This window comes from Gossypium raimondii, chromosome 6 (assembly GCF_025698545.1).
Source record: "Gossypium raimondii isolate GPD5lz chromosome 6, ASM2569854v1, whole genome shotgun sequence".
NCBI lineage: Eukaryota > Viridiplantae > Streptophyta > Magnoliopsida > Malvales > Malvaceae > Gossypium > Gossypium raimondii.
Genome location: NC_068570.1, coordinates 46,907,818 through 46,918,407, shown reverse-complemented (window position 1 = coordinate 46,918,407; position 10,590 = coordinate 46,907,818). Strand labels below are relative to the sequence as shown.

General features: G+C 33.9%; 1 protein-coding gene across 1 annotated transcript; it reads right to left on the bottom strand.

The window, feature by feature from the left end:
• Window positions 1-297: 297 nt before the first annotated feature.
• LOC105773237 (ornithine aminotransferase, mitochondrial) lies at window positions 298-7,570 on the bottom strand. The gene is made up of 11 exons (XM_012594959.2): window positions 7,436-7,570; window positions 6,838-7,336; window positions 6,094-6,202; window positions 5,644-5,874; window positions 5,072-5,231; window positions 4,849-4,904; window positions 4,065-4,217; window positions 2,939-3,036; window positions 2,630-2,710; window positions 1,904-2,137; window positions 298-646 (listed from the first exon to the last, which is right to left on the bottom strand). Exons 2-11 carry the CDS (start codon window positions 6,990-6,992, stop codon window positions 487-489), a joined length of 1,437 nt encoding a protein of 478 aa, XP_012450413.1. The 5' UTR covers window positions 6,993-7,336; window positions 7,436-7,570; the 3' UTR covers window positions 298-486.
• Between the last annotated feature and the right edge of the window lie 3,020 nt (window positions 7,571-10,590).

The following is a 10,590-nucleotide window of genomic DNA, read 5'->3' as shown; positions in this document are numbered from 1 at the left end:
TTAAAATTATTAGGAAAAAGAACTTTTGAAAATAATGTTTATCAAACATAAATTTTAGAAAAATTATAAAAAAACTTTATATGTTTGTTTCCTTAAAAAGGTTTTGGAAAAAGAATGAATTCAAAAATTTACTAAATAATAAAAATATTTTACCTAAACGTTCATAATATAAATTAATTTTCTGATTTCCAATAAAATGAATTTTATTAGACTTTTGCAACGGATTGTTCAATTGTAGTTTACCATCTCAAGAAGTACTTAAAACTAAATCAATCATCCATTTATGAACAACTTAAGTTAAAGGAGCATAATGTTTAATTTAATTTTAGGTATAACAATATAAGCATAGAGTTTGTGTGTATTTGTAGTGTTCTTGCCTTGCTGCTGAGCAGCAAAAGATAAAAATAACATAAGAGATATCAATGTCTAGTTTATTTAGAGGAAAAAAGAGAGAATCCATGTCCAAGGATGAATCATACAAATGATTTAGAGAGCTCTATCTGAAGGATCATACAAGTTCCTCCCACATCGATCGCAAATTGTAGCGGTGGTCGGAGAATCTTTCGGCTTGGCCTTCTGCATATTTGGTAGATCAAGTTCCAGAACATCATGCAGCACCTTTGATCCTTCTTTGACCTCATCCCGACTGCAAACACATTTATCATACGCATAAAATTAGACAACACCAAATGCAGATTAAAGGATGATCATGTCTTAAACCAATGCAAGTAACTAGACAAGCAGCACGCATCATCAAGAATATCTGCTTCTATTTTGTTTTCCTAGCAACAGCATCTGTGATTGCAAGGGTTAAATATAAATGGAGATATACATAGGCGACTCCCCAGAAAAATGACAAAAGGAGACAATGACATACAGTGCACCAAAGATAGCTCTTAGTTCAAGCATGGATCTACATAAAATGTGTTAAGATCATTAATTTCAACACTGCATATAATCCTGAATAGTATCTGGACCCCTGATCAGGTAACAAAATATTTCCAAAGAACCCCAATTTGTAAATACAATTATAAGAGAGAAAGGATAAAGGAAAGCTTCAGCAGGCAGCCACAACTTCCAGACGAGTATGGTCGAGATCACATAATGATAGAAATAGTTCCTCAATTCAAAGGGCAAAGATAATCATTAACTCATGAGAAATAACAACAAAACATCAAGAGTCATTTGGATACATTTTTTTCTTGCTCCTCCTATAGGAAGTATTAGAGGTGATTGGAGCAAGTTTTTGGGGCAGTGTTTGATGGCTGGGAGTAGGCTACGACTAAGTATGAGAAAATTTAACAAATAGAAACTAAAACAGTGCAGCAAAAGCTAAAGGACAAAAGCTTTAGATGAGAATGGCCAGAAGACACAGAAATGTCTAGAGTGATCCTAGTTCCCTACTTCTAAAAGCAGAAATTAACTAAAATCACCACCAAAAGCAAGGGGTATGGTCAATAACTTGTATAGAAAAAGGGGGAAATATGACAGAGGAGTAACAAAGTAACAGACATAACTCCAGTTTGTCACACGATACCAAATGTAACCTGTTCAATGAAGTTTGATAATGCCATATAAATTTAATAGAGAACATAGGGAGGAACATGAGTGAGCTCTTCCCAGCAGCCCCATATTGTTAGGCCAAAACAAGCAAATGTGTGAACTAGTACTAACCAAATTTAGCACCAAGATGGATCAGCACCGCTCAACCCATCAACCTTGTTAAAAAGTATTATCTCCATTCACACACGTTAAGATGTTCTACAGAATCACAAATAAATATAAACATTTTCTAGACATTTGTTTTCCTTGATTTGGTGGTGTAGGATGCTAGCAAAAATTTGAACCTTCAAGGGACAGTGGACAGAAAACTTTAAGGTTGTCATCAAGCATTTCCCCTTACCTCATGCAAAGTGGAGGAGTCAACCGTACAATGGTGTCATGTGTGGGTTTGGCAAGAACTCCCCTTTCTTTCATCTTTAGACAGATATCATATGCTGAAACAGGGAAAAAACTCTTGCTATTGAACTCTACAGCAGTGAATAAACCTCTTCCCCGAACTTCCTTAACGTAGTTTGGAAATTCCTCCTTAATCTTAACCAGCTGACACAAAAGTTCTTCTCCTAAATGGGCAGATCTACGAAATAGGAAATAAACCAGCAAATAAATATATACATCTCTGGGCAGAAAAAGGGCAGTGAAAGGGGAGGGCAGGAAGAAATAGATAAATTGCAGCAAGCCAGATGATACTTCAAGCAAGCTTTAAATCCAATTTTAATCAAATAATTATTATTTTTAACCCTTCACATTGATCCTTTTGGGAATTGATAATGTCAAGAAAACTTTACCCTGCAGAGTGTTACCATGTCTTCTCTCAGATTATGCATTTGACAAGACACCCTAGGGTAAATATGCACATCAATCAGAAAGTTAAGATTTATACATTGTATGAGATTCAATTACTTCTTTTAAGATGTTGAATTCTCTCTACATTTTTATCTTGCCTAAATTTTCATTTACACCAAACTGTAAAAAGATCAAGTAGTTTCCCAGAAAACAGCATAATTTCCAACTTTTCTTCTTCATATTTAATCTTGATAATGCAACACTCAGCAAGAATTTTCAATACCTCTCAGCAAGTTTCTCCTCCTGGATTACATTTAGTGAGGCAATGGCCACCGCACTGGCCAAAGGATTCCCCCCAAAAGTGCTGATGACAAACATCAATAAAAGTGCAGTGAGCTTTCACATAAACAAAGTGATACTGTAAAACAATTGTGTCACAAATAGCAGAGAGAGAGGAAAAGCACTTCAGGCACTGGAGAGGGTCATGTGCATAAAATGGAAGAAGAACTACCAAGTTTCCTTGAAAGCTAAGTTGTTTATCAATGATGGAAGAAACATCATTAACCAGAGATTACTAGGGATAACTACAAACCTTCCATGTTCTCCAGGTCGAATACAAAGCATTACATCTTTGTCAGCAAGCACTGCACTAACAGGTATTACGCCACCACCCAAAGCTTTTCCTAGTATCTGAGCAAGTCAATAAATATTAAATATTTACAAGAGAAGTTTCTAAATCTGTGGCATACATTGATTTAAGAAGAAAGAAAGCTTGAAATAAAGCATAATATAGAGCATGTTGAATGCATGAATTTAGCAGGCTGAGCAGTTCTAGACCAGGATGCTATCATTCAACTGTTTCAGTGCTGATCTCACAATGCGAATTGAACTTCAAGATTTTTATTTTAAATGCCGAACTCCAATACAAGGGCTACATGAAACATGATCAGCAAATATAAATTTGTATTGATGCTCAAAGCAGAGAATAAGCAATGTAAGATTTCTATTTTTTAAATGCTTAACTATAATACGGGGGAAGAAAAGAATTAGCTACATAAAACAATGGATCCATAAATAGAAGTGAATATGACTTTCTATTGATCCTGTAAGCAGATAACAAAAATGTAGAAATAAACAATATAAAGAACTGAAAATAATACTCTACTCTCTGAATCACCTCTTTAGAAAAACCAAAAGCAAATTATAAGTTATGTATTTCTATTTTCACAATCTGTATATCAGATACATTTCAAGTATGCGATCCATGCTTGGAAAGTAAAATTGAGGGGAGAACAGTACAACAATCCTGACTCACATTGAAGCAAATTACAGAAACTATTAAAATAATAAACACCAAGTACAAGAATATATTTGATTTGTGCAGATCAAAGTCTCAGTCGGTATTTCATTATTTTTGTAGCAACTCAACCCCCTCCCCCCCTCTTACACATTTCAATATCCAGTTTTACATTTTTCTTACAAGAATGAGAAAAAGGATCATATATACTTGATGCATTATTAATGGCTACTTTACTAGAATATCTGCAGAAATCAAAGGGCATAAAGTTGTAGACCAACAATCACAAATTTATTATATACAGTTTTAGCATATTCGGTCAGCAGAATTTATTACCTACATTTTAGAACTAAACACTGGTTTATACGCATGAAATAGTACAGGAATTTCACCAAAACTTTGAAGTTGAAAACAGCCTTACCACAACATCTGGACGAACACCTTCCCAATCGCAAGCCAACATTTTTCCTGACCGTGCTAGGCCACTTTGTATCTCGTCAGCAATCATTAAAACATTATATTTTGAGCAAAGATCTCTGACAGCTTTTAGATAACCTTTTGGAGGTATTATAACCTTAAATGGAAAGGGATAATATATAACACATTGTCAAAAGAATGGACAAAAGCAATAACCACTTTACAATTCTTGATTTGATGAAAAAGTCCCCCCCCCCCAAACATATAATTTGAGAAAGGAAACACAAAAAGCCCCTTTTTTTTTTCTTTTCTTTGTGTGTGAATCTTCTGTGATCTCTCATATTTAAAGATTGGTTGTAATTCTGTATATTATGTAAAACTCTATTTCTAAAAAGGACTTGCACTTGGTGGAAGTGCTAAATTGTTAATGACTATCTGCATCAATGGGACACCTAATTGGTAGAGAAAACTATCCATCAAAAAGATCTCTAGTTCAAATATCCCTTAATTTATCAATCCCTGTACTAATCATGTAACCATATAAGATAGTTTCCTTATAATGGGGTGGGGATAAAGAAGCTCCCATAACTACCAAGTTATAGCTACCAAGACCAAAAACACTCTAGCATTACACACACACACACACACACATCAACCATGGAAAAGATGAACAAACTGCTGGCTCAATAAAAGTTCCCACATCCACAACTAAAGGGAGCAAAACCACAAAAGAAAATCAAGTCCATTGAAACTACTTAACAGCCTATAATGTTTGATAATAAACTTACACCAGCCTCTCCTTGAATAGGTTCAAAGAGAAATCCTGCTATTCTGTCTCCATGTTCTGCACTCAAAAGGAATAAGTAATGTGTTAGAATAGAAGAAAAGTACCTTTTTTCTGCATATATCAAGACATTGAAGATAAATTATTGAGATAGATCATCCAGAATAATTGATGCCTCTTAAGCACCAAATAAAAAATAAACTAACAAGTATTGGGACTATTCAAACCTTTAAAGATCTTCTCAAGGGCAACAGCATCACCAAAATCAACTTTAATATGACCAGGCAATAATGGCCCGAATCCACGAGTAGCCTCATTGTCACAGCTCATAGAGATGACAGCCAATGTGCGACCATGGAAGCAACCACAACAAGAGACGATAATAGCCTGCATATGCACAATTATTTAATCAAACATAAAAACAAATAAAACTTTACTAGATTATATATATGCATATATATAATACCAAGCCAGAAAGAAGATAAACAATATAGAACATCAGCTGCCATCCAAAATCATAAGTGCCTTGCTACTAAATTAAATAAAAAAGGAACACCACAAGTTTTCTGTTTCCTGAACTACTATTTTCCCCTTGTAGACAACTCCAGTATTTGTATCTATCTCCAATTAAGGTCATTGGACGAAGCAAAATAGTAATTACATAAAATCAGAAGTACCCCATCCACCTCTCGCCCCCAAAACCACCTTACAATACTTTCCCAGCTAATGGCCTCACATCAGGTAAGAGGAACTATTAGACACAACAAAAGATCAGTTAGCAAAGCTTGAAAAGATTTACCTCGTTTTTGGGAATTTTTTTCTTCTCATAACCCCATTTCCTTGCCAACTTCAGAGCGGTTTCCACTCCTTCAGCACCTGTGTTCATAGGAAGCACCATCTCATAACCAAACATGCTTGTCAAACGCTCAGCAAAAACTGGAAACCTGTCATTGTAGAAGGCTCTGGAACTGAGAGTGAGTCTTTCTGCCTGTTCTTGAAATGCTTTGATGATCTTTGGATGGCAATGTCCCTACAGTGGCAAGCAATGACACAAACTACAGATAAAACTGAATTCAAATTGCCAAGAAAAATGCAAATGGTGGATTTCTTTTCTTTCCCTCTGCCCCCCCCCCTCCCCGATCCCCTGAATTCTAGTGAATAACAGAAGGAACAAATGGATTAATAAGACAAAGTAAAGAGGCACCTACAGGTGTAGGGATTACTACAACACAAATTACACTGTTTATACCTGATTAACAGCTGAGTAAGCTGATAGAAAATCCAGATATTTCTTGCCTTCTGGATCCCATATGATTGATCCCTTTGCTTCAGAGAATACAACAGGAACTGGGTGGTAACTGTACTTGAACAAGAAAAGTAATTTTGCTTACTCTATCCTTGAAAAAATAAAGGCAATGGAATCAAATTACAAATGAAAAGGCAACTACAGAGACCATAAAAAATATCCTCCATGGAAAAGTTTCGTGATTTCCAATTCTCCACATTGAAACTCAATCAAAGGTCCTCAACAAAATCCATTAATCTAATAGGTTGAGTCTACATATTAGGGCATGGTCTAATTATATCAACAAAACCTGAATACAGAAATTAAAAAATTTCACCCTATTGAACTTGGACACAGCAACAGATACTCCATCATTCTAACAGGAAAGATCAATTGAACCCATTTATATTATCAAAGAAAAATTCTCACATAATCCATCATTCTAACAGGAGCGATCAACAAAGACTAAAGCTTGAAGCTAACAAAGCAAAACGAAAACCACAAATACTAATTATAATAAATATGTTTCCGATAAACGTAAGCAAAACCGAAAACATGAATACAAGTGATAGTAGATGCTTTTCAGATCAAAGAACCGAAACCCAGAACCCAAAACAAGAAGAAAAAAACTGAATTGCCAGAAGAAGAGAAAGATTAAGCCCAGAGATTAAGGATGAATCAAATGAAAAAAGAGAGAAAAGAACTAACTTGTGGGCACTATATTCGTATTCAAGGTTGATGAGATGGTTAGAAGAGGAAGAAGAAGAAGAAGAGCTGCCTTCAGCCAGAACACCATAGGTCCTCTTGCTTGTTCGGCTCACTCTGCTTAGCAAAGACAGTAAGGGTTTCCTCGTTGCCGCCATTTCCGGGTGACACCAACAGGTTTGTTATCGTTTTTCTCTCTCCTTCGGACTTGGAGGGTTATATTAGATAATGGTGTTTTATATTACGATGCACAGAAAAATGGGAAGTTTTTTCTCCTCTGTTTTCCGGCATAAATTCTTTTGTATCCGCAAGCTGAGTGTGTCAACCGCACGCATGTCTCTTCCAAATCCAAATCCCAATGTCTCAATTATCTAATAATACCCCGAGCTTTGCACGAAACCGACAAAAACTTCCCATTCTTTTGTTTAGAAAAACTCAATTACACTTTTCAAGATAATTTCTCCTTTTTCGTGTTCCAGATGGTAGAAGATCATACAAACAACTGAATAAAAACAATAAAAACTTGTATTATTATAATCATGGCATTAACGAGTTATTATTATATTTAGAAAGGAAACGAAGATAAGGGAAATATGCCAACCTTGGAGTCGATTACACGTAAGATTCCATCCAATTCCAAAATAATCCGATTTGCCGCACCTATCAAACTCTTTTATTGATACAAGTAACCGGTAGAGTTAACCAATCATATAATACTGTGCTGAGTGGCTGACCCCTCAACTTATGGCTTTGAGATCTGGGTTCGGAAATCATAAAATATTTTAAATTGTAATAGTTTTAGTTTATATTTTTATAATTTTAAAAAAATTAAATTAAATTATTATTATTTTAGAAGGATTTAAAATATAATTTTATTTTTACTATTTTAAAACTTTTAAAATGCCTAAATGAAAAAATTTTATTTTAAAAGGGCCGACCCCCTGCTAGCCCCCTAGTGTTTATGTTTAACCAAAAAATTTACACCAAGTAATTTATTCTACCAAAAGATAATTATACAACGAAAATTATTATCCATAAATTAACTCACAAAACTACAGCGACAAAAGAGTTAATTCATGCAAAAGGCAAAAGTGAGAGAAAAAATATTATTGCTAAAGACAATGATATTTGAATTGGATTGGATCGAAAACCCATTGAATTATCGATTCAGAGAATGATATTGGACTAATTATAGTGGGCATTGATACAAACCAACTAAATTAGCTAAAAAATAGGGTTTTTCTTTTCAATATTTTCATTTTTAGTTTTTTAATCAAAGTACCCTGACCAATCTATAAACATTGGCTAAATGTGTCAACCATAGGGACTGAAAATTTGCACGCTGATAAAAGATGCTTATAGTGATGAAATTCAATTCATCGATAAAGCATCTACCAAAAGTGACGCAAGTTTACTCATTGACAAAAACGGCTTCACTGACATAAATTAATTCACCACAAGAAAGTAAAGTGACGTAAAGATGAATTCCTAAATAAAAAGTTCTACAATGACGAATCGTTATTTATCACCAAATTGTTGACTGTAGTGACAACAATTTAATCATACCATTAAAAAGTAATTGCAAAGACAAAACAAGGGTGCCTCGCATTTTGGACAAATCAAGAGCCAAAACAGAGGCGCCGTCACGACGGAGATCCACGTGACGCTGCAATGACACGAAGCCAATTGGAGACACGAAGTAGACGATGTCTTGATGACGCGACACCTGACGTCATGACAATGACGATGTCATGACGAGAAGTGTTGGGACGTTGCGACGTGATGACGTGTTCCCACGATAATCGGGTTTCTTCTCCTAGTTAAACTCTAATTATTTTCCCTAATCAAATTTTGATTAATCTAGGATATTTTAGTCATATTTGACCTCCGAATTTGGTCTACAAAATGGCCTTTAGTAATCCTAGAATAGGTGATGAAAAATATAACATAACACAATTAAGAAATAACTTTAACAGAGTTTTAAGAGAATTTTGTGTTTTAGTCGGAGGGTTTTGTATTCGGCATTCAGGGTTTGTTTTTTATTATCTCTATCTTGTACTTTTCAGATTACTTTCTCATTAGTGAAGTCTCCTTTTGGCCTTGATTTTTTATCTTGTTATTTGAGAGCTTTCCACGTAAATATTTGTTTGTTTGATTTTCTCTATTTTGTTGTTCATTATTTATACGGGTCGATCCCCAACATCTTGGTCCTAAAAAAATATTTGGTCTATATTGGTACTTGAACTAAGATTTCATCAAACAATTTAGTCCTTTTCTTGTAACGTCGTTAAGTGGTGATGATGTGACACTTTAAGATTATATCATGCCATCATTTGAATTTTTTTAAAAAGCTATCGGAAAACTACAAAATTATAAAAAAACTATTAAAGATTATAAAATAAAAAGAGTTATAAATGAATTACAAAAAAAGAAGAAGAGGTTAGATTGTTAGATTTCCTAGTTTAGGGGTTTTTAATGTGTGGGTGATGAAATGTAACCTAATTAGACTACCTAAATTAAATTTGATTTTCATAGTAGAAAGAATGAATGGAAGCTTACTGAATATGATACAATTTATGAAAAATTATTCATAATCATCACTTTTCTATAATATACACTACAAAGGGCTTGCTACATGTTGAGTTAAGTTCAGAATAGGCTGCACCAAGGATTTTGCAAGTGTTGCGGAATGACAATGAAACCCAAACTTAACTATTTAAGGATACTTGGTGGACTAAGGACTTACTTGAATTTATGGCCGAATGTTGAAGGGATGCTTAAATTTTCTTTCTTTCCTTCTTTAATAGAAAATGGTGGAAGAAGAAGATGAATGAATTTCCTCTTTCCATCCACTTAAAATTATATATATAGAATAAATAGTTAATTAAACGTAATTAATTATCATTACTTTTTTTTATCTAATCTTATTTACATCTCTTTAATCATAATTTTATTAAATAAATGGTTATTATCATCATTCTCCACTAACTTTATAATAACGATGGTTTAATAATGATTTTGGTCCTTTGGATAATTGCTATCTAGGGCCTTAAGCTTTTTCCAAATTAAAATTTCATAGTGATTGGACATTTACAATTTAATCCCCGAGCTTTAATTAGCTAACTTCTTGGTTAAATTACTTAACTGAACTTCAATATATTTTCATACCAACTTCATAAATCCTTATATTTTGTCCTTACGGACACAGTTTACAAAAATAAGATTCTGAAACCGTATTTCTTAACACAACTGAAATCTGGGTCGTTACATAAGTCCTTTAGGCCACCTAAAGTTGAAAGGAAGATAACCAAGAAGTCTAAAGACTTATCTAAGTCTAAGTGTTTTTTCTGCAATAAGAAAAAGACACTTCAAGGCTAACTGCAAAGAGTGGAAGGATTACTTAGCAATTAAAGGCAAATGTTTCAATTTTTTTATTATTATTTTTTTAGAGTTTTTTTATGTTTTTTTAAAAAGAGAAATTCAACAATACAAATGGTGAAACATAGTTAGGCGATCGACAAAAAGGGAGTCAATAAAATGTGTGATTTACAAAATTAATACAGTTTTCGAGTTAACATAAATGGGTGATAAGTATACAAAAATGGAATAGGATCAACAGAGTTTACTAGGGGATAATACAACAGGAAAGTTGTGTTAAAGGTTAGGCGGGTTAAATCCTAAGTGCCTCTATCATCTTAGTATATCAAATCGATAATATGGTCTCGGCATGGATATCCGAAGCAAGATCTAGAATAA